This window comes from Anopheles ziemanni, chromosome 2 (assembly GCF_943734765.1).
Source record: "Anopheles ziemanni chromosome 2, idAnoZiCoDA_A2_x.2, whole genome shotgun sequence".
Lineage (NCBI taxonomy): Eukaryota > Metazoa > Arthropoda > Insecta > Diptera > Culicidae > Anopheles > Anopheles ziemanni.
The window spans coordinates 60245966-60271840 of NC_080705.1; the positions used below are offsets into that span (position 1 = coordinate 60245966).

The 25875-nt window shown below is 43.4% G+C and overlaps 1 protein-coding gene across 1 annotated transcript; it reads left to right on the forward strand.

Annotated features, from left to right (window-relative positions):
• LOC131293989 (AT-rich interactive domain-containing protein 1A) lies at positions 1-25875 on the forward strand. Its single transcript, XM_058322039.1, has 5 exons — positions 1-12; positions 2411-2938; positions 7400-7676; positions 15637-15764; positions 25789-25875. The coding sequence occupies exons 1-5, from the start codon at positions 1-3 to the stop codon at positions 25873-25875; spliced, it is 1032 nt and encodes a 343-aa protein (XP_058178022.1).

The following is a 25875-nucleotide window of genomic DNA, read 5'->3' on the forward strand; positions in this document are numbered from 1 at the left end:
ATGGGGCCGAACGTAAGTTGAATGAAACAAACAAACATTACGCCAGCGAACTGGGCAAGGAAAACGCAACAAGAAGCCAATGAGCTGCTGCCGAAAGGGAAAAGGATTGCGAAACACCATAACCTTCCAGATACCGACCAGTTGTACACAAACTGTTACGGGCGAGAATGCGTTTCTCTTCCGCACGGCGAGGTTTGCAAAGTGTTTTTCATTTCCACGTGCTTTAATGTTTTCCTGAGCTGGAATACTCTGCCCGGTCTTTCCGCTGAACCGAAACACACGACGCGTAGGACGATTGGTATCATGTTCACCTCGGAGCATGAGGGAATGAGATAGACGGCATGTAAAAAATCGGACGCGAAGTAAAGTGAGGTAAACGAAAAACAAAAATAAAAAAATACATCGTAAAACGATAAAACCGTCCACCGTTTTGACGAACCAGCTCACTCCAGCAACGTTCAAAAGATCATACTAAAAGGGCACGAAAGGAGGGAAGAAAATGATCGATGAAAAACGTCCACCGGTGTTGGTGGAGAAAGAACGTGCAGAGGGCGAGCGATACGGTGATGCGCTTTTATTTCAAGCTTCGAAATTTTACACCCAGAGAAAGCAAAACTTTTTCCTTGCACAGGCGTTGGCGCGCGTGTAGCACCTCGGGGCTCGTGGGGTGCTGGAAGCCGGGAAAACTGGGATGGCTGTGTTTAAAAAGTGAAAATAAAACCAACGACGTCATGCGACCATCCGGGTGGCTCAACGAACTAAAGGTAGAGGAGGTAGAAACAAAACGAACGCAAAAACATACCAAGCAAACTAAAACATCCGTACCGAAGAGTTGTTGTTGGTGGTGGCAAAATTTCTTCCGCCCTGTGCGAGCCATCCGAACCCGGTCGCGTCCTGTGTTTTTATGACATTTATGTAGCCCTGATGGACGCAACAAGAATCACGGCAGCGAACCGCTTTTATGGAATCACCCGGCTGAGGGAAGGGTAAGCGGAATGATGCGGGTGGAAGTGAAAGCTACACGAAAAAGCCCCAATGTGAGACAATAGCCATTTATCATAACAGTTGGGGCCCGGTTTTGTGCGGGGGTTGTAAATTTGAGATGCTATGTTGAACAGATTTTTATCATTGCTCCGGTGCTGCGGGCGACGACCCCGAAGAAGGGCGGCCTTCGTGTGCGTTGCTTGGCGTTTCACTTTTATCCTCGCCAGCAAATATCGAAGCAAATTGTCTTCTCATATAGCATGGCCGTTTTTATGAGATTTACGAAACAACCTGGAAAACCCCATAAGTTTTTCTATGCTTAGGATAGCTCAAAGGTTTCTATGACCGAAAGCTATCTTATTACAGAATATCTAAAATTGCTAGATTTTACTCATTTGCTTGATAAAAAATCAAAACGATCTCATTTACATTTCATACAAGTTCATTCTGAAGGCTTTTTAAAGAGAAACTTTCCTAATATTGTTCCCGAAAAGCATCAGTTGAATATGTTATTTTTAGTGATTGGTATTTTTTCGACAGGATTAAACATTATTTTCACATTTATCTTATACAATATATGCGCTTAAAGGATTGCCATATCTTGGAAAAACTTGCCTTTTAAAAGTTGTTATGTTAAAAATATTATTTAGTTATCTTGTTTCTTTGGTTTCAAACCTTTTTACCAAATATTATTACAGAATCACGAAAAACGCCATGTGGGATGAACATATTTATGAAACTAACGCAGTTTTAAATTTCATAATAATGTTTCTCAAAATCGTACATTTCAGAATCAGATCCCACTATATTATCTATCAGATAACTACTTATCTTGCAAAAATTGGGGTCATCCGGAATTTTTTCCTTAAACTTAAACTTTAACTGCTCAGAAAAAACGCACAAATTTAAAGGCATGGGTTTGCGATTGTACACAAAAATATGAAGAGCGTAAACGTAGCACACAATGTATAAATAAAAATTAAAACAACTCATCCGACACATCAGCACATATTTTTACTCAAGCGTAATATACAAGGTAGAATCAAGCACCAAAGATAATCCCATCGATGTAAATTTTCATTTTATTTTTTCTTCTTCTCTTTTTTCCTAACCTTCTTACATCCGTTCGACAATTGTACGCATGTATCTCCATCTTCAAACCCCATTCCGAAACGATACCACTGCGCCACCTCTTCATCTCATTTTGGACTCGCTGTCATATGGCGGATGGTACTGAAACAATCATTTGCATCTCGGCTACATTTTGCAATAATCGCCCCTCCGTTTCCCTGCGTTCCGCGAATGGATCGCGTTGCACGACTCACGGGCGGTTCACGTCCCCATCCTAACAACTCCAATCGTTGGGATCTTCCCACTCCACCCCGGAATGCAACGACGTGTGCGCGGCGGTGTTTATGCAAAGTAGGCCACATCCATCCAATCGCCCTTGGCCACCCCGACCAAGTCGCCGGTTAATCAGCTGAAGTATCCGACTTACCCGGCTGCCGGTCCCGTCTCGCCGGGATCTCCGCAGTACGCCTCGGGACCGCCGCGCAACAGTCGCGGCTCCTGCACCGTTGCCTTCAGCGGCGGTCGGGCCGTGAAGCCGCAGCCGCACTACCAGCAGCAGCAGCAACAGCAGCAACCGTTCTACGGAGCGCAGCCGCCGCGCGGAGGCTACGGAAGTCCGGCTCCGAAGTCGCCCGGAATTCCGATCGCTTCGCCGCGCTCGCCCGGCTCCACGTTGAGCGCCAGCCCCCGTGGTTGGGCACACGTGGCCTCCCCGGTGCCGGTACAGCGTCCCTCTCCGCAGGCGCCATACTCATCCTCATCATCCACTTCACCCTTCCATCATCAACAACAGCAGCAGCCGCCGCAACAGTACCATCAGGGGTACGTTCCATCGGCTCAAGCCGGTCAAGGGCCGCAGGCCGGCTGGTACGGCGCGAGAAAGGTACATAACCACTGAACGCTAAGGGGTTGCTGAACGCTACCACTGCTCCTTGTCCTCGCAAATCATACCGCACACATGCCAACATCCGGTGGGTCCGCTGTACTGCTGTACGGTTTTCTTTTCTTAAAATTTGTGTTCTGTTTTGTGTTTGTTTTCCTTCCCTTGTATTTCTTCTTTTTTTTACAATGTGGTGTCAATTGTCCGTCCCCGTTTGAGTACTGAGTGTACACCTGCCAATTACACCGGGTCACAGATTGAAATTAAACTCTTAACAATTTTTTTCTTCATGTTGTTTCTTAGTCTTTCTTACATCACCATCTTCAGCCCATGAACCTGTTCGCTTTTTTCTCATCAAACTAGCTTTTAGCATCTCAAGCCTTTCTTACTACCATTAGTTTTATATTAAAAGTTTTTATGTAGTTTGGCGTGCATAACTTTATTGAAAATACTTTTTTTTACCTATTTCTAAATTTAGCAGATTTATGTTTAATGTTTTTTAAATGTATGTTTCGTGTAGCCCATGGCTATGGGAAATAAAAAAACGCGAAACCTTAATTGCACCGACCGCAAAAAAAACGAAAGTTTTGTTCAATTAGTTTTAAGACAATCAGAACTGCTTCTCTTAGCTATTTATATTTTATCCACTGAAACTGAAAAATCATATTCATAGACAAAATGGTCGAAACACATCGGACAAAAACATGGACACAATTAAAAACTATCTAATAAAGATGATGGAAATGGATGTTTCATTATCATCTGCAACAATACCACACCCATATTTAAACCAACATTATTACACACTTTCGCAAGCTTATCTGCACTATGGTGCAATAACCGCCGGTGGCAAATGACGGGGAACCGGTTGCTTTACATCCGTTGCGCACCCCGCATCGGCAGACACATTAACTTAACGCTCGCGTATGACACGATCCGTTGAGCCACTTTTGTCGTTGGAGCATAAACATCGCGGACAAACGCTGCAAACGGTTGGTTACACGGAAAATCGCACGCTTAACGCTGAAAGGTGCCAAACGGGTGCCAAACAAACCCACAAAACAAACGCACTAGAACGCTTCGTTCGCTATAGTCCTCATAGTTTGACGTGGTTCACACGCCGCCAACGATAAGCGCGCGCACATGTTGCGAATGAAAACATTATCAAGGTAAACACACTTCCACACACACATTCACACTAGTTTCTCCACGCTACAACTCTGTCTACCAGCGCCGGGGATGGCGCTTAGAAATTCTTATAGTGGGAACATATTTTCGCTTCTCCAAACAACAAAAAACCCCTCGCTCGCTCTAAAATATGTAGCGCGTCCTGTGGTGCAGTTTCACAGCCATGTCCCGGGAAACCACGATTCCTCGTACGGTTTAATGCGTTTTATGCGACACGGCCCCGTGTCCCCGGTTCTCCCTGTTCCACCAGCCCCGCCAACTTCCCGATGCACCGGACTACACTGTCGCTATTTTTCCGGGCCGGCCGCGAGCTGGATAAATTATGCCACCGAACCGGGCCGCGTGCGAACCTAACCTCACCCTGCGGCGTCCTCATCGGCCGGCGCGGAAAAGCGCATCCGGTGGTGACGTTTTTGTGACGCGCTTTGCTCCGACCAGCCGCACTGTTTATTCCGATAACGAGATGAAACAGTAACCTTCTGCGGAAGGGCCGAGCGGTGATTCGGTCGGTGCAACCGGTCACGAGAAAAACAAATATCAACTCTCCAACGGTTCCCGACCCGCAGCGATGGGGAACCTCTGCCGGCCGGGATGTTCGTTCGATTGCGCACTAATGACGCACTAATCCAACGACGACAAGCAGCACCGGTGCTGACCGGCGCCACCCACACGAAACCCTTTTTTCCTCCAGTTTCTTTGCGCGGCCGGATCTCGAACGTTTGCACTCACGGGGAATTACTGCGGACTCCACTCCAAGCGCCGGGCTTCATCTGGACCGTGGTAAAAGAGGGGCGAAGAATGAAGACCCGCAAACAATACGCTTCCCACGCTGAAGTTCAGCTTCATATCGAGTATTTATCAAGCATGAGCAAATAAACAAACGCTATCTCGCTTGGGCCGCCCTTCGAGAGGTCGTTCGTTTGCGGCCAAAGCAAACGCTCGAGCATGAAATCAATAGGCGTTTGCAATTGCGGAACAATGTTATGTTCCGAGTCGAGGGCCGATTGTTGCCCAACTCTACTTCTCACGGCGATTCCCTGGGCATCGCTTAGGGGCCGTCCCGCCGACAACAACATCATCGTCCTCGTCGTCGGGACCGTACGTGGTCGTTTTTCTTGCGCTGAACAAAAATGTTACCCCAAACCCTGTAGCTGCCTCCGGTGTTTGTTAATTAAACATCCGTCCGTCATGAGCGACGCTCGGAAGGCTGAAATATTGAAAAGACCCACCGAAGGCGACGAATGGAGTTTAGCAACTTTAATGATGCAACCATGTTTGAGCAACGTATTTTTTTTCCTTTCGGTTCGTATGTGCGGACTCCTCGGGTTGACCGCGGCATCGCTTTCCGGGGATCGCCACGCAAATGGAAAGAAAACTACCGGCCAAACTGTTTCGCTTATGGCCCGCGGTGTGACACATTGAAAAGAAAGTTGGCCGGAAAGTTTGCAGCCTCCGATATCGCAACACTGCGTTTCCTGCTTCCGTCAACTGGAGCCATTGCGTTCCGCTAGCGCACGTCACCGTGGACAACCGCAGACCATTAAAAAGGGGTACCCATTCCACCGCTGACCTTTGCGATTGACGGAGGAGCTTTTCGGGACGCAAGACCCAGTGGACTGCCAAGGGTACATTAAAATTGCAGTAACGATTTAACTATTCAAACATGCTGAGTGTAGTTTATAGTTTCTCATGAATTATTCATACCTGCGAGCAACGGGATCAGCTGCATCCAAATCTTATGGTATAAGGGTAGACGCGTTATTACATCGTGTATGATCGCAAACTCAGGATTTCGTGGAATATGTTTATTCAGACTGTTTAAAAAACCTGATAAAACTATTAAGGAAATCAAATCGGAACTGACTTGACAGTCATATGCAACAGAGAAAAGTACTATGCTTTAAAATAACCTATTGGTCATACTTTTCCCTCAAATCCATTGGAAGGGTGCATTGTTTCTTTGTTGTTATGTACTGTAATATTTGTACCTGAGCAACTATAGAAGCTTGAGCTTCTGAACTTAGTTTAAGCATAAACAACAACAAAGTTTAAGAAACAAAGCCTTCTCTGTGAAGCTCTTTCAAATTGGAAGCCCTAAAATCTGAGCTATGTCTACAAACTGAACATCAATTTTGAAAGCTATTAATAATTTATTTCATACTAGTTCATACATATTTTCTTAATTAAATTAGTGCATTTCGGAAAAATAAGAATTGTAATCAATTCAAATCCGAATCAATTCGATTGCTTTACATTGAGCTATGTAAAAAGAATTACCGGGTTTTTTTTCATTGTTTTAAAGTTAGTTCATAGTTAAACGTTCTCATCAAATCGAACTTGTCAATATGATCACTGACCATCGATATAAATGAAAAATGTCAAGTTAAGGATATGTATCCAGTACCGAGAAATCACGAAGATACAAATGTTGTAGAAACATTATCTTAAATAAAACTAACTGAAAATGAAAAACATCGAGCTATAGGGACAATGAAGAGAATTTAAAAAAAACATAAACGCTAAAAGATAGACAACAAATATACAAAAAAGTAGCATTTCACGGATTTGAAAAATCTTCAAAAATTACGCACTTATAGCGTGTTAAATGGGGCGGTAAAAACCCGCTAAAAGTTAAAGTAGTTAAACCTCCAATCCATTTTATGGTTTTTGCTTAAAACTAAAAGGTCTTTCAAATTCAAAGTCCTAAATTCAACTCCTTAACATCAACTTTTGAAAAATTGATCATCTTAATTGTTTACTACAATAAGTGGATAAATGCGATGAGCAATATTTGTACAAGCAACAAAAGCTGCTTTTACAAACAGCAAATAATTTTGTTTCTATTCGACGCTGTTTTTAGCAAAACAAATAAGATTAGTTAGTATCTTGTATCTAAAAGGAGATACTTATTTCTCCAACCTTTTATATACTTACTTCTTCAAACTTTTAAGTGTAGTTCAAATCCGTTGACAGCATCAGGAACTGTTGACCGCACCTTGGACAGGTGAATGAAACATTGAAACACTGCGCGTTCCGAACTCAAACACCGCTGTCAATGTTACACGCTGTGGGAACCGCTTCTACTCGTTGCGGGGGATTTCATAGAATTGCACGAAACGTTCGCGAAGCCACGCCACACCAAGGTTAAGCCACCATTGATGGTCCCTTTCTTGCGGTGGTGCACCGAAGACCGATGTGCTAATCCTACCGATCCGTTGCATCCAAATCTAATGTTTCTCTTCTCCTGCCGACTCCGGTTTCTCCCTCTTCCTGCAGCCGGAAGACCAACAACACTATCAACAGCCACTAGCACCGCAGTATCAAAATCCGCTCCAGCAACAGCCCTACCAACCGCAACCGACTGAAGCCTTCCAACCGCTGACAGCACAGCAACCGCTGTACCAACCGACTGTGCAGTCAACACCGCAACAGCACCAGCAGCAGCAGCAGCAGTTGCCACCGACACTGGTCACGACACTACGCAAAGAGCCACCAATGTCTCAGGAGCCAGCTCCCGTCTATCAGACGCAACCGGTTGCTGCTATTTATCAAGGTACGTTTTGGGAATGGGAAACGACCCCGGAGGTTCAGTGTTTTTGTTTCATTGCTAATGCTGCCGAAATCGAAAGTCTCAAGACTTTATCATTTACAGGCTACCCAATGCAGTAACTGTTGCGTTCACTATGGTTACTTTTTTGATTGATGATATCAACCTTCATGTCCTGATCTGATAAAGTAAAATCAAGTTCTTGAGCAGACCAAGTTAAGACATGGTGCGAGACGATTGGTGTCATAATATTCAAATAAATGTGATAGCACTGGAAAGGTTATTCTGTTACGAATGTGGAAAAATACCCCTCTGTTAGGAATGGTAAAAAATACATCTAAACACAACGATATCGACCTAAAATAGCAATCTTTTGACCACCGCACTTTTATTTCGTGCCGGAGCTAATGCAAAGAATTTTACTCAGTCGACACTCAGTGCCGGAAAGATTAGTTTACAGGGTTAGGGATAGGGCAACCTTAAATAAGTTAAATGAAACATTGAAAAAGAATTTTGAAAGCTAACTAAACGCACCCGAACATCGTTGATCCACTCTTATAGGGTATTTTTGCACTTCATTTGCAAATTATGAGATTGACTTTTTTATGTTAAAAGATGCAGATTACGTATAAAAAACATAAAAATAAACATCTTTCAGTCTAACAATTTTCTAATGAAGTTCAAAGATCCCCAATAAAAGTTATCGATTCAGTACTGAGGTTTAACGTTGCAATACAGGGTTCGGCAAAGTCCGGCCCGCGGGCAAAATCCATCCCACCAACTGATTTTATCCGGCCCGTAAGAAAATTATAGCGCTTCATACAAAAAACCCATCTCAATGTTTATCGGATTTGCTCATGATATCAGCTTCGTTTTTTCCCAGAAAACGAAGATTAAAATTGCTGAACAAAGTGTCAAAAGGGACTTCCTCTTAGGCTTTTTCAAACGTATTTGCATTATTGATCGTTCTAAGCTTTCCTAGTCTCGTCCAACATCCGGCAGCAATTACTTGTTTACTTTGTACCAAAAACAGGTACATTCAAAGAATAAAATTTTCATACCCATTACAAAATAAGAAAAGGTTCAAAATATGGAAAGCTTCTAGATTCTATTTCAATTGATTCAAAAAATTAGTAAACAGTACAACAAACCACAATGTATATGTTGAAAAAGAACAAAATCTCCGGGCCCCCGCTTTCAGTTTATTTTTCATTACCTGACCTTTCTTGGAAATGTGTGGCGGACGGTGAATAGCTTTAAAGCTTGTCTATATCCTTTAGTTCTACATAGTTTCGTCAAGTAAAACATTTTGGATACCTTACACAATAACCTTTTCAGTACTGCCAAATTTGGCTGAAATCTTTGTACCCAAACATGAGCAATAATTTGTTTAATTCTACTGTAAAAAATCGTTGCGCACCTTGAGACATTAGCATATTATTAACCAACTAGCTTGACGCCCCGGCGTTGCTCGGTGACGCAGGGATTGAGAAAAGAATTATAGTTTTAACTAATACTTGAAAGGTATGTTTGAATGTAATAGTTACAATAACGACATATTTAAAATGTTTGATATTTCATCAATTTCCACGTAATGTATAAACCTTAGCGTAACTATGTTGGATGCACCTTGACATTTGTTCACATGCTTGTTTTGTTTGTGTTAGTAAAAATGAGTTTAAATTGTAAAATTTAGTTAATTTTATCAAAAATAGTGATCAAACAAACCTTCAACAACATCTGCAGTACTTAAACTTAATGTGTGAAAAGTTTCAGAAGCGACGGTTCAGTATTGGTCGAGTTTTTAGTGTACACAGAATTCCATACATAAAAACAAGCTAAAATATGTAGTTAACCAACAATTATAAAACGCTTCCAAAATTGCTTTTCATTTGAATACAGGTTTACCTAATTTATTCTTCTTGGCGGTAAAGGATAATCCTCTTGATGTTTGTTGTTTTCAATGAGCATATGAAAGGTTGTCCAATTCCAATCCACACTTTTTCGACAAATCAGTCATCGAAAGAATGGATTTCAACTTCATGTTTCAAGAAGTTGCACAGAAATACCGTGAATAAACAAAATTGAACTACACTCCAGAGTCCATATGCTTGCAAAGGTACATTTCCACATTTTTTTTTTTATTTTTGTATAGATCAGGCAATATAGCTTTTTCTTTATCCTTGGTGCAACAGAACCAAGTCCGGCAGTGCTGACTTTATTTCGATGCATTTCGCAGCTCCCTCATTTGAACAACATGTTCAATAGTTTTTGATCGCCGAAGAAGCACGGCCCATAAAGCATGTTGCAGAACCCTCAGGCATAAGCAAAAAAATGCAAAAATGCGCACAACGATTTATTCCCGGCGGAACGTTCAAGTACCGTGGTATTCTTCGAGTGCACCAACTGTATCCAATGTTGTGCAGGCAAATCCATCGGGACCTTTTACGTGCACCCAGATCAACGACTGCATCGTACGGATCGGAGGATTACGGATTTTTACGGAATCAGTCGCGGGCAATGCGATGGAACATCTAGATTAATGGAAGGATAATGATGGGCGGTTCCATCAAGAGCGAACACTCCATCGGCACGAAGCAGCGAACCGGATGCACTCGAGCAGTGGAAACAAAACATCGCTCGATGGAGTGCGCATTTGTACCGCATTATTAATGATTGCAATGGAGTGGTGCTTGTGGGTTTGATGCATTTTTCCAATGCGTGGATAGCGAGGCATTGATGCAATTTTTCTTCCGCAACGGATAATTTTCCATCATGAACTAGTTGCGCTAGATGTTGTAAAAATAGAAGTGTATCTCTTTTTCATCTCCCCAGAAATGGTTATCGAGCATGCTTCAAACCTGAATAGTCAAGTTTCAAACAAATATTCCCATTTTCACAACATCCATCATGCTCCGTTTTAAAATCACTATCAAAATACTCACCAGCATCACATATTCCCACCGGCTATGTTTTCAATAGCATACATTTTCCCTCCTATGAGCATTTCGAATGCGGAAGAAAAACATTCCATGCACCGAACCGACCCGCACTGGATGGAAATCATAGCTTTTGCCACCCACTTCCCGGAGGGCGCATAAACAAATCGTTTTCTTCGAGTCACGGAGCATAATGGGCCCGAAACCGACACCCACGACATCTTCTCCCACCGCTCCCGTAACATTCAATCAGTTTGTTCGATTTTCCCATCGGTACACACACACTCGCGACAAACACACATACGGGCGCACACGCAAACCTCGAACTCCGGAGGCCATTTTTCCTATGCAATTTGTCGTTTATTATTTATAGAAGTGATAGATTCCCGGCCGGAAGCGAACATTTCTGCCCGATGGGGTTTAAGTTGCCCTGCCTCGGCACCGGAAAGCCATCGGGTTCTTGACATTTTCTGCAGAGTGGCGCAAAGGTAGGAGGAGGATGAAGTATAAAAAGAAATCCACTCTCTTTCCTAGCACTTTTGGCTACGACTCAGAAAAAAACTCGTTTGGACAATGGTTGGTTGCCTGTCGGGAAGGTGTTTGTCCCGCTGACGGCTCACCGTGAGATACAGAGGTTGCTCAGTTCAATGGAAAGGTGTGTGTGTGTGTGTGTGTGTGTGTGTGTGTGTGTGTGTGTGTTTGTTTGTGTGCCGATTTGATTTATGATATTCGGAAGCTTTCCATTTTACAGTCTACCGATTTCGTTATTGATGTCGGGCGGAAAATAATGCTCCGTGGCTCGAAGGCCCAAAAGGTGACGTACCCATGCACCTTTACCCACCCCATCTTCCTCGATCGTACGGTGGATGTACGGCATATACAAAGCTGAACAAATCCTTTGTACAGGCAGATGCGTGAATCGGTTTGTGCGTGACGGACACGTGGCTAAAAGCTATTTAGCACTTTGGAGATGAACTTCAACGGCCCCGAAAAGGTTCCAAGTGCTCGGAATTGGGCCAGATGCTCGAACCATCGGCACAGCCTAACCTAGATTCCATCCGAGAGTCTTCTCCCTGCCCATCCCCCCCCCCCCCCCCCTCCTCACCCACCGGCCACCGGATGCATCGGCGTATGGCAGATAAATCAATCCCACCCCACACGCTCCCGCTCGAGCATTCGCAACACGTAAAGCGCATTTGGCGCAAATAAACACCTCCACCGTCGGCCTCGGCCTGGTGGCGCTTATTCACGCCACACCCGTGGCCACGGGATTAATAGGAACTAACTTCTTCCCCCGGCGTGCGGGCCAAATGATTTCCGGCTCGCAACGCAATTCCGACGTGCGAATACGCCACACGGCAACGGGACGCCATCCCGTAAGGCGTGAGGCCGCCGTGCTCATAAATTGCTGAAATAAATTCAATTTAATGATAGAAAGCTCTTTCCGCACATCAAATATTCATCGCGGTTGAACGCCGTACGCGCGCCCGGCACGCCAGTCAAACAATCCTTCGGCGAAAGACGTGCCAAGACGTGCCAGAATGCTCGGGCAGGCGGGCCGAGAAACTGACGGGAGAAAGGATCGTTTTGTGGCCACATCAGTAGACACTTCGAACCGGGCGATAGTGTTTGCCCGATTTTCACTCGCCATTTCGTCCGATCCGGTGACCTTGTGTGATTTTTGTGCGAAGACTACGAGGTAATGTTTGTCACGAGGCGATTTTTATTTGCCATTCAAGAGATGTGACTTTAAAAAGCAAATGTATGGCAATCAAATCACGAGGGACGTGAAGTGGAAAGAGGTTGAAACATATTTCTTTTTCTTCTCAACAAACGGTAGTTTTTGCCTTTCTTATTGCTATTGCTCTTAGTTATGTCAATTTGTTCGGTGAATTTACTTTTTCATTCAAAAACTTGTTCTAGCTCATGAAATCACAGTCTTCAATGTGCTTTCAATTTGATCCATTTAAATTTTCATACGTTCACCTCGAGCATTTGCTACGGGAACGTGATGAAAATACTTTGATTGATAGCATTCAGAAAATAAATATTTCAAGTGATGCAAACGATTGAAAAAGAAAAGTAACGTTCACCAATTTCGACACCAACCGCCAGAAAGAAAAACTACCCACCATGTTCCAAAAAAAACCACAATCGTGTCCAAGAAGATGTCAAGTGCAGCCAGGTTGAAATGTTCACAAACCGCCACAAACTCAGGTGTTGCGCCTCCCGCCTCTGACATCACGAACGTTCGCAATGCATCGAAGAAAAGCATTTCATGTTCACACACACACACATATACACATTGGGTTCGGGGCCGCCATTGACTTTCGATGGTGCTCCAAAATGGTAAAAAGAACGCTGAATTGAAGGAACGAAAAGCAGACAAAAAATATGTAGAAAGAGAGGTTTTCACGAGGACACGCTTTTCCGTTTTATGCAGCTCAGATTGAGCTTTCCCGGGAGGGTTTTACTCCCCGTGACCCTTCACTGGAGCACCGGATAAAAGGGTTTCGTTCCCCCACCCCTTCTCTCCCGTCCCCGTGTGTGCGTATCCCTCACCGAATGGACCCGAATGCACCGATTTGCAATGCATCGCGTGAGGGCACCCATTGAACCATTAATGTGCGCATGAAGCACGTCTACTGCATTCGTTCCGGGGGCCAAACCGTTTGTCGTCGGATGTCGCCCGCATGTACCCGCTCGCAGGTAGCAAACACACCGCCGCTGTTTCCTCCTCTCTACACCCTGCTAGCGTTGTGATCCTTGTTCCTCAGCCGGTGACGTGCGAAGCATGCAAGGTCCTTACACGTTACAACACCATCTTCGTCATCCGTTTGGGCTGGCATGAAATGAAATTGTTCGCGGCGCGGCGAGAAGCAAAGCCCTGGCGCACATTATGGAACTGTTATCACCTGCCGTTGGATGGCGACGTGAAACAAGCGGAGCGATTTACCCATACACGATGCATTATAAATTACAACTGTTCCAAGAGCTGCGTCTCGAACGATGATCGATGTCGGTGCACCGATGGCATGAGTACATTTCGGTGTATCTTTGAAGAGCAGCAATTTCGCTGCCTTTTAACTAAAAATGAAAAATCATTCCCTAGCGTCATGCTTTGAAAAGAAATCCCCAATGACGAGCTCTTCCACTCGAACGACTATCTGAAGCCCCTGTTATGATGCTACCTGATCACGCGCTTGTGATGTTGACACCTTCAGACAATACCATTGCATCGTCGACACATTGGAATTGTTTGTAATTTCTCGCTTCGAATAATGCTTGTCGCAATTTGCTTCGAACCATCTCGTCTTTTGCAAACGATGCATCACGCATTTGAATACATATTTTCCGACGTAAGACGTGCCGATACAAGCGAAAGGGCCATACAAAAGCTAGACAAATAAAATGTTACCCTGGTGGAAATCACGGAGAAATCACATCACAATGGTTTAGCACCAAAATAGGTTCACTTGATTTTACATACCCGGTTTTCCAACCCGTTGGGTGTGGCGTGAAAATTCGCTTCACTTCGCTCAAAATGGCACAACCCGGGTCACATTCGGGAGGAGCACAGCAAGTTTCCCAGGCATAAATCATCGGCCCCCGGGGCGTAAATCATACAGATGTAAATGAATCAATCTCCTGCAAAAAAGAAACCAGACAGCTTTCCACATTCGACTCGCGGTTTGACTCGAGCATCCGCACGACACGCGCGTTGAAAGATGCGTTGCATTCACCATTTTAACGGCCCCACCGATTGTTATGATAATGTCGACTTCTGGGCCGGTTCTCGACACCGCGCAAGAGTGTGCAACCGTGTGTATTAAGTCGAAAATTTAGTCGACTTTTTTTACGAGCCACGGCGCGGTACGTACGTTCCTAAATTTGGCGAACACGGCTGAATTGGAAAACATCTACGCAACAAGAAATATTTGCTTTTCACCCTCGCTCGAGTGCAAATGTTTTTGGCCCTCCGCAAGGCAACGAACGTATTTTTTTTTCTTTTTGCCGCCTGCTTCATCACCCATAAAAATGCCAACTCCACCAAATTGTATAATGCGCTTTTCGGTCTAGATTTACGGCGATAAAAATATCTGGATCAGGTGCGGCTGTATCGTCGCGAGAAAAGAAAGTACCGTGCGCCACTCGGTGCGCCATTTTCTGCCACGAAAATCGGAGCTTATCGGGGCACGAAGACGGTGCCCGTTATAATGGCGGATGATGGGAAACGAAGGATTCGCACAGTTGCGCAGGAAACATTTGCTAATGGTGTCATCACATTTGAATTAAATTTATAGGCTCGGGTTGTACCGTGGAGAAGCTCTAAACATGGTTCCGAGGGCTAAAAGAAAATCCAGTGTTCGCTTATCAAATAGTTGAGGGCGGAAAATAAAAACAGACTCATCCCCCCCCTCCCCTCCCCTCCCCGGCTTCTTTCTTTCTGCTTACCTGGCCGCTGGAAAAATGGCCGTATCGTGCACTCGAAGAAAACGCTCCGCCGAGACCGATTGAACCTGCTGCCGCTGCACCAACTGCTGCCATCGTTAAAGTAACGGCCAAATAAAGGCTTTATTCTTGCGCAGATGGGAAAGGATTTCAGTGCGGCGACAGAAATTGAAAATCGATTTTGACTTTTATTGATACGCGCGGGTACACGTTTTTACGATAATGATTCGGCTCGCGGCTAATGGCGAATGGAAAAATTCACTTTTCCGCGCCGGCTTGCTTAGGGAGCGATATGTTTTCCCCGCTCCAAATTTCAATTGGCGAAACGAAGATTTATGCTTCTCCCGCGACGATGGTAGCGGAAAATTCGCTCAAAAGAGGCGTTTTTAATAGTCCAGTGTTATTGTACCCAGCGAATAAAATAGTGGTTTATGACAGACAAAGCTACAGTCTTATCCAACTGTTGCGAATCAATTTAAAGTGAATTGCACAAAATTTAAATATTCAATTTTGCAAGCAAAATTAATACATCTCTTTACCTCTCTTTTTTATTCTTTTCTTACGGCATGCAACAGGAGGTAGCAATATGCGCGGAGATCAAAAGTGGCCCCCAGAGGAATACAAACGCCAATCGGAAGTGGACAACGAGGAACGTCGCAAACTAGCCCAGCAGCCGGCCTTCCGCCCGCGTCGCCAACAGAAGGTGAGCAAACCCGAACTGACACCTAACTCAGCTGCGTTTAAATTCGTCCGGTGCTAACAATCAAATTAACCCTAAAGGACCTACTCCGGACTCTTTAAAGTGGATGCGCACTAGTTTGTGCTCCCGAATAAGAGGATCAGTGGGGCCGTTTTGATTGGCGTAATAATTACATTTAGTAGCGAAGGGAGCGGCTAGTTCGCCAACCCGTTTGGTCCGCTTACCCAATCGCGCTAGCTTTCACCGGCTACCAGCTTAATTGACGGAAATTTTGTCAACGGCAGCTTTACTACAATCAACCAAGATGAAAGGGACCGCGCGGATTAGAAGCTCCAGCGCTGGTTTAATCAAAATCAAACGATTAACACTCATTCACTTAGGGGTAATGCTCTTAAAAAGCGGACCAATCGACCAGCCCGGCACTGTGCTAAATTACCGACCCGATCACGCCGGATTTAGCTTTTCAATAAGCGAATTAATTCAATGTCCCACGTGATTGAATTAAATTTAATTGAAACATAAAACTGCCCCCAAAGCCCTCGAACCCGCCGTCTACAACCTAGCCTGGCCTTGTGGGTTGTGTTTCCGTTGGGGTGGCGATGGGGAAGCACGGAGAAAAAATAAAGCTACAACTTACGTCTATATTTGTCCGGCCGAGTGCGGGCGTGCTAAACGGAGGCATGTTTTAACGAGCTTGAAAATTGTTTATGACGAAAATCCGGGCTCAACTGCAGGAACACGACGACAATGTGCTGAACGCGGGACGGGAGAGGGTGGATGTTTGCCTGCACAAAAGTTAATAATTGAACTTGATTCAATAAATTGGGGCACGCTCCACCGACCGGGCAGTGCAGCAGCAGCTCGCTCTGAGGTACGGATGTTCGGGAAGTCGGGCAAAGTACATTCAATTTAATTAAATAACGTTCGTAAACAAGTGCACGGGTAAACTTTCCAATAAAGTTCGAGTGCGTTCCATCAACAAACTACTAGAAAGATAAACGAAGGGTTCTTTATGATTTAAAAACTAATTAATCTAAAACTCATTATTTATCCAACGTTTCAACATCCCAATGTGTTTCGCTGGGCATAAGTTCAGAGCTAAAAATGTCAGCCGTCTGTACGGCACCTCATTCAACCGGACGCTGATGAAGCGCTTAAGGATTCCCGAGCGAGTGAACCTGACGGCCCATTTAAGGCACTTTTCGGGAATTATTAAACACATTTATCGTGGGGATACACGAACCGCTTTCCCGGAACTGCACGGCCAGCGCCAACCGCGCGTGACAAAATTCAGGGTCAACCTTAAAAGCTCCCCAGAACGAATGAAGCTTGCAGAACTCTCCCCTCCTTCGCAGCTCGTCGGGTCGTTTTAATTGTAGTACTCTAATTTTACATACACAATCCAAATGAATTTTAGATTTTCGTCAGCCTCCCGTGGGACCGATCGTCTCGTACCCCCTCGAAGGGGAGAGAAGTCAAGGTACCGGCCCGCGCCACCGGCAGGGTATTTAAAATTTAACGTTTGTTTTACCGGAACAATCAACAGTTGGTGGCGGGCGCTGATGAGAATGCTCCGGCGTGCACGATGGAGGCGCCCGGTATTCCACGCTGTGCACCAACGTGTTTTATTACCGCCCGGCCGCCGTTACGAATGCCACCGCCCTCCCGCTGTGCGATATGCTAGGTGATTATGAATGTTTTAATTGAATCTAACCTAAGCCAACTAGCGCTCATTAGAAGAAAATGGTGAACTCGGGAGTCATTTGCGGAACCACCGGTAACCGGGTGATGTGGGGTTTTGGGTGGGGGTAAAGTTGAGCTTAAGCGAACTCACCTCCACCCACTCGCATTGGCCGTGCGGTGCATTCTAAGTACACTTCACTCGATAGGGCGGGAGCGGCTGGCAATAAAAGTGCACGCAGCCATGACACCACCACCACCAACACAAAGACCGCGACAAAAGTGGGCCAAAACCATTGGCGCCAATGAAGGCTGTCTAATTACCGCAAAATAATACACCCCGCGTGGAAATGTAATTTTTGTGGGTAAATTTTCCCAGCTTCACACAAACACCGGTCGATGGAAATCGCGAGTAAAACACGTTTCACGTGTGCCGTTGGTTGGCGCTAAGCTAATCCCTGGGGGAAACGGAAAAAGTATGGGGGGGGGACATTTTATTCGGCCGTGTTACAGACCACAAAATCTCGCTGATAAGACCGCAAATAAAACGAATCTATCCGAAATGCAAAATTGCGCCAGACTTTGAAATGCCTGGTCCAAAAAGTACATCCATTTGTGGCTACCGTTTCAACAAACTGTGCGGTAATATCATATTTTCCATCCACCTGGCCGGTTCCGAATGTGCCCGAATGCTTACCCGGTGAATAGTGTGTGGTCAGTTGGAATTCGGTTAAGGTGGAATGAAAAATGTAGACCTCAAAAAATGTACAGCTACTACAAAGTGGTTCAATAACAATCGTTTGTTGTTTATATTTAAATTAAAGTTGCTCGAATATTGCAAAACTTATCGACATACTTTGAAAATTATCTTGCTATTGAAAAACAGAGGGAAGCTTTTTAAATGAATAAATGTCAAAAGATACGTTTTACCATCTACTGTCTCCTTTTTTGAGAAGCACAATCGAAAAATGATTACGAGAATACTTACTCTATTTATAAACCTTATTTCGCTAGACAAACGAACAATAAGACAATATTTAGAATTGCACAGTGTTACTTTGTTATGCCTCAAGGCTCGTTACTTTTTTTTCAGAAGGAGTCAAATTAAATAAGCAAGTGATTTGAAATAGGACAAACACACTATATTTCCAAAAAATTATTGAATTAAGAAAACATCAAAGAACAAAGAATTATTGAATTAAGAAACAAACAGATAGCTTGCAAATCCAAAAAGTTGTTCCTTGAGTAATGAAGCAAAAATCCTTGAGACAATAGCGATAGTAACACCAAACCATAGCATTAACAACATATGTACAATTAATTTTAAAATTTAATGTTTTTGACATACATAGAAAAAAAAAGCCATTGAGAACAGCGAACAGTAGGACGAAAAAGTAAACACAATAGTAACAACATGGCATTATCATTAGCAACTAAATTTCGTAAACGATAACACAAATGGGTTTCAAAATCGTTACACCTGGTAACAAGACCGCCGACATTGTTGTTTAAGAAAAGGGCGAGCTGGGGCCATTTAAACGCTTTAATCGAAAAAGTTTTAACACAGGCAAACATTTTTCCTCAATTCGACACTTCTACTACTTCAAGTTGAGTAAAACAATCAAACAATAAGGTGCAGTTTTAAGTTGGTTTTTAAAGATGATATCTTCTGCCTCACTAATGGAGTTTAATTTGGTTCAATATTACAACAATTACATTGTAATAATATTTTCTTAACAAATAACTCTTGATAAAGGCATGCTCCGCGACAGCCGAGCGGTAGCGCCGGTTAGAATATCGGCCCATGAGCGCCGGGGCTCACAACCTCGACGGCGTGAGTTCGAATCCCAACCGAGACTGGACCCTCCCCGGTACGAGAGTACTGACTATCCACGTACAACAGGGAAACAAGTCTCGTAAGCCCTTAAGGGGCAGACATGACCAAGAGGTCGTTACGCCAAGAATAAGAAGAAAGGCATGCTTAATTTAAAAATTTCCGATTTGTGCGTATGCGATACCCCAAGGCACCTTTGTGAAATGTTGTAATATTTCGATTCCAATTTATGAACCCTCTTACTCCATTCAATTTATATTTAAATTATTAATATCAGAATCAATGAATCTATGCTTTCGGATCATCAAAATAAGGAATGCATTTTGCCCCCTTTTCCCCTATTAAGAGAACAAACAGCATGATTATTAGCATTAGCCCAACAAAGTCGTACATCCTCCACAATATCGGATTCGGTCTAGTATTGGCTTTAGTCGTGAGCCAACCCATTGCACACGATGCAGGAAATTACATACTGTTGCTCACTTCCCGGTGTCCAGTGGCTCGATGGAAGAGAGAGAGCGAGAGGAAGAGAGGATACGAACCATTTTTTTTATAGTACGTAACGTCGGACAGTGGCAGCAGGCCCCGATGGACGTAACAATAAATTTGTTTCCGTTCAAGAGAGCAGGAAATCCATTCATAATAATGACCTCCTACCGACCGGAAATCCCCGGCTCTAACAACAACCCACTCGACCCGATCGATGGTGCCATTGCTGTCCACTCGGGTGATGGACGCATCGAACCTCATATACCGCGGTTTAAAGCTTTGTTAGCATCGGTCTTATTGACAACAAAAGTGTACCAAGGTACTAAAGCCTTTCCAAATCCAGTCAAGTCATCAAGAGATGAGCTCGAGCAGAATTTAACCGAGCATTTACAATAGTATTTCTCTTAGAATTACACGCTTGTTGCAATTGTATACATTTAATGCAGAACGCACCTGCACTGCATTCCTCTTAATGCGTTCGCTACACAATATTATGCATTATGCTGCTGCATGGCAACTACTTCCGATTATTGCAATCGCTATTGTTGGGCTGTATTCAGCCAAAGTATGAGTTACTGATGGGCGCGGATCAATCAAGGCAACTATTGCCTTCGAATGGATGTTCAGTCTGAAACATCATCATAATCATTAGCACCACGAGCGATGGTTAATGATACCCTGCTTATTGTTATGCCAACCGGTATGCGAGAATGATAGAAAAATGTGCTTATGAAAGCCGGTTCCAGCGACGAGTGCATTGTTTGTCATGTCGCAGCACATGCAACAAGACAATTTAGATGCAATGATCTACTCGTACTCGCCCATGGACGTCTTCTTTGTGTTTATCCCATCGGGCGAATTCACGAAATGTACGCCCTCGTTTCTGACCACCCACTGCAAGGGAAAGCGTTATGGCGCGTTGCATAGTGATATACCCTAACAATGCCGGGCATTCAAACATGGGTAGCTGATGGGATTGTAACATGGTATATTTTCATTATAAGCAATGTTTAATACACAACGAACTATCTTATTACATACAGTACAAAGGTAGGAGGGATGAGATATTATGAAAAAGCAAAGTTGATACTTTGCGAATTGAAAAATAATCAATGATTTCGGTTCGTAAGGATTTCTGTGGAATAAATGATTGTTCAGTTCGATCGATAACAAATGGCCGTCACATGGACGCAAAAACTGGTAACGGCAGTAGTTGATGCAGGAAAATTAATTAATTTCATCCATCTCTTTATGCACCTCATCGCATAATCCGCGAAGCGAACCGAGACCCCAAAACATCAGCGGTTGATTAAATTCACTTCGATCTATACCGAGAAAAAAAGTCGAACACAAACGAACCTAATGCGACCAAATGCAGCCTCACTTCCCGCGCCATGAATTCTAATTACGGGCAACGCTGGCTGGCAGAAATCCCACCCTGCTTTTGTGCAATGCTTTCATCCTCGCTGAGGAGAAGAAAATCTGCCCCTCCTCCGAGGCCCATCCGATGTGGCCGCCTGTTCGTTGGGAAAATAAAAGAATGGAAACGCATTACCAAAGAGCACCTGCTTCCGGGACACCGGAACTTATCCGGCTGGTTCGTCGGCGGAGTCCTTCCTGAAAGGCTTAGCAAGGTTGACATCAGAGCGAGGCTGACGGTGACTAAGTCTCATCCGTGCACCTGTCCCGGTGTGGTGTATGAATTTTCCTTTTATTTGACCTTTTTTTTGCCCTCTGTCGATCGCAACGTTTCCCACGCGTACGAATACCTCCTCCCGATACTGGCGGAAAGGAGTCACGGTTTTTCATCTTTTATTCGAGCTTTGGAGTTCGATTTTTTTCCTTTTCATGTTTCCCATGCATCGACCGGGCAAACGACATCCCGACCCGGTAGTGTGTTTTATGTCTAGCTCTCTGGGTTTTTTTGTTTCCATTTTTCCTTTCCTATTAAGAAGTTGAACTGCGATTGAATTAAAATCCAAGCTAATTGAATTTGACCGAGTTCTAACGGAGGGAAATGGTATCTTCGAGGGCTGATGTTTGTATATTGCATGAATAGTGGCCTAGGATTCTGCCATATAACGTCCGTCGCTGTTATTGGTGATGAGATCAGCCTTTCATGTCTTCTTTACATGATGGCCCTCCAAGTTGGGACGATACTTTTTTGGACGCACTTTTCGTTTTACAAATAAATATTCAGTTTCATTTCATGAACATGATTATGCGTGGGTTTTAAGTTCATAAACCACAATCAGGACATTCAATATTTATGATGAAATCAGAATGCCAGTTGGAGGCCTTTTCCTCTTTTGAGACCGCTTTTTCATGTAATTTCAACCGCGACGTTTAATATTTCCCCCGTTATACAATTTCCTTCCTCTTCTTGGATCTTGAACATAAAATACTATTTTCCGTCATATTATACTTTCACTAGAGTTGTGCAAAACAGATGAATGTGAATGAATCTTTCAACAAAATAAAATTCGGGATTCCTCAAGATTCATGCACTTAAGGATATTTTATTTTTCAAAAAGATATTTGCACCTTCTGTGATTGATGAGTCTCCAAAAATTGATGGATCCCAAATAAATCTTGAAACATTAAGGATTCGTAAAATACTCACGATGTTGAATTTCTCGACGTTGTTTATCGAAATCCCATACAAAAACCTAAAAAAAAACCTCGTCATTTCTTATTCATGCAGACTTTTGTAGCGTAGCTAGAATCTTTTGATCGTTGAAGATGCATGAATCCCCAAAGATTCTTAAATCATTCTGAATGGTTCATTCATAAAATAATCACACGAATGAATCTCGCACAAAAATCCATAAGACTCAATTCTAGTTTTAACGTTTCTTCTCATTTTGAAAAAGTTTTGCGGTTTATGTATATCCACAGTCGTCAATTACTACACATTAAATCGGCCTTGAAGAGAGCACTTTTGTAAAACTTTTCACCTTTGATCACAACAGTTGACCAATACAGCGAGAATATGAAATGCTTTGGTCTGTTTCGATGTTGATAGATTGATGTACGACTCCTTTGTTACACTTGCACCATTCGCCCATAAAACCGTAACGACTATTAGTTTATAGATGGTAAACAGCTTCACTGATCCATTCGTAGTCGTTTTACTGAGCTCTCGCTAGAAGATCAGGTGAAAAGTAATGATTTCACTTACAAACGCTAGAGCAAAAATGAAAAATTTGAACGTTTTGAGGAATTTTTTTTAATGAGCAAAAGTTTACTCTATTGTTGAAGAGGCTGTTTTTACATTTCCCCGAATTATTGCGTACTTTTCCTATGGAAACTCAACGAAAGCTTCTATCGACAGCAGCCGTTGAATCTAGTCGGACCCATAAATCTGAACTGTATTTTTTAAATGAAAATGAATCGTTCAATAACAATTCATTGAACATAAGTTTGGCACATGAAACAACTTAAGATCAATAAAAACGATGAGAAGACACAACTAATCTCCAAGGACAGTAATAAACCCCATTGTAACTTCAAATTTATCTTCAGCTAGGGGAATTTGCCAAATTTGAGCTCAAAGGATGGAGAAAAGAACAAGTAAAATTTCAATTTAAACGTTCGTCATTCCCCACCCAGCTGAACCTATCCATCCCAACTAGGGCGAAAATAGTGCAGCGTCCGAGTAAAACAACGAAAGTTGAACCCCGTCATCCCGAAGTAACCGCCCGTAGGCATGCAAAGGCGTACCGGAAAAAGTGGCTCGTATTGTTGTTTGACACCTTTAAGCGAAACGTGCACAAAGCCTTTTTTTGGTGTGCATTCCCTCCATCCGGTCTCGCCACTAACGAGCCGGGCAGATTATCGGGATCGGTTTGACATCATCCGCACACGGGATATCCGAACCAGGCGCGCTGGACACTTTCCGATCCGATCCACAAAGGACTGGCCACGGCCAAACCGGGACACCGAGGTCGGAACGGGCCCGACCGTTTGGTCGGTGCGGACGTTTGGAAGCCTTTTTCCGTTCTATTATCCCCAACATCGGTGACACGATCTGGGACAGCGAGAAGCCATTTTTTATAATTTGCAAACCGTTCGAATTGCGTCATGCGAAAATAAAAAACAGGTGAAAAAAGTGGTAGCGAAAAATGAAAACGCCAAAACTTCAGGCAACAACGCGAGCAAAAAAAAACACTGACAGCCATTTCACCGTTTTCCTTCCTTTTTATCTCAACAACCGGTCGCGGGGAAGGATTTCAACGCCATCGGAACACGTTCTGCATCGGGTCCATCTCTCCTTCCCTCAACATTGAATCAACTTTTCCGCATCTCGTTCCCTCTAGCGTCGTATATCTTGCGTTTTCCGGAGGTCACACATTCTTAAATGCATGAGCACGCCGAATGGCACACCGTGGACCAACGAATAATCGCCATTGTGATGAAATTAATTCATACAAGCTTCGAGTACAGCTCAAATTAATTGGATTTATCGATCCGGAAAAGGAGCGCACATGTTTTTCGAGTCAAAGAACCAGGCAAGGGTGGCGAGAAAATAAGATTTAAACAATGAATCGTGCACCTGATTCGACAACGCATTTCCCATCTCGACCGGCTTTGAAAATGTTCGATAATTGGCATGGAAAAGGATTAGAGGGCAACTCTTAATCCCGGGGTGAGCGTAAAACATCAACCGCAACCGTTGCAAAAATAATGAAATCTCTTTTGATTTCAATTGCGTGATGGCGAAAGGTGAAAAAATGGCATTTAAATAAAAAAATACGTTTCATCGCTTCCCTGATACACGGTGTGAGAGGTGATTATCTAGAAAGTTGAAGAAATTCAGTTTTGATCCTTTCATAATCCTTTTCAACTTTGATCCAGTTTAAAGACACGATGCATCATAAAATTCTAGGTCACAGCAGAAACCTATTTCTTGTAAAATAAATTAAAGATCACCATGAATTCTAGACAACACTGTGCAAATTTGCATGCACAAAATGGTCTTGATGCATAAATTAGTCTGTTTAGGCTGAGAAGCTTTATTTTCTAAGTGATCAGTCTATTTGCAAACTTTTTGTTGGTCATAATAACTTAAGCATTGATGTTTAACAACTGGCTTTGACAACAGGTTTGAAACCTCTCTCGAATTTTCGAATCAACCGATATTGATAGCACGGCCAGCAAAGACAAGCAATATTTAGTAATTTTCTATACTATAGGCAAGTTTTCACTTCATTTGTTTGATTAAAGCTTGCACATTAGATCAATTACACCAATTCTTTTTATGCAACGGCTGGAAAATTACAAAGCACATTACACAATTTAATCATTTTTCCAGGATTTATTGCATTGAATTGATTGTTGCTTACAATAAAGTTCAAATGTGAATTGTGAAAGACTCAAACCACGTGTATGTGGTTGTTTCCCTCGAGTAAACAAAGAACTTGTAGGCCAACGTTCTACGGTTGAACACTAGAATGTGTTTGATCAGGAAGTAATCTATTAAATTACTTTGCACTCAAAGCTTCACTTCGATGGAGTTCAAGTGGAAATTTTTCAAGAAAAATACCAACCCGTAGCTTTTGAGCTCCAGTTGAACGAATAAAATAAATCTTTTAGCATTCACATGACCTGTTCGGGGTTTGAAACGCTTTCGTACCACTATCCAAAGGGCGCAAGGCTTAGACCGCATTTTGTTAGCTTATTTTCTATGGATGCGATGGTTTTCGATGAAGACGAACATAAACTGGACACGAGTAGCTGTTCCAATTTCGCTAACACTAGCTGCCACCGACCCAACATGATCCTCTCCAAACCATTTTGTAATCCGTTATCACTAATCCTTTTTATCGTTTTCTGTCGTGTTTGTTTCTTTTCCATATGTTGCTCTACGGGACTCGTGGGCAAATTTGCCGTCATCGCTCACCAATACACTTTCTCGGACGGAATTCAACGGAAACTAAATCGTCAAACAACGCACACTTCCACTACATCTTCTTTGCCTGTCCAATCGGCTGCTAAATGTATCGTGTGTTTAACAAACCAAAGGACTACGGAGCCTTTTTCGCAAAGAATGCCCTCAACAACACCTACCCGGGCTACCGGGCTCCACCGGGAACGCAGCATCATGCATAA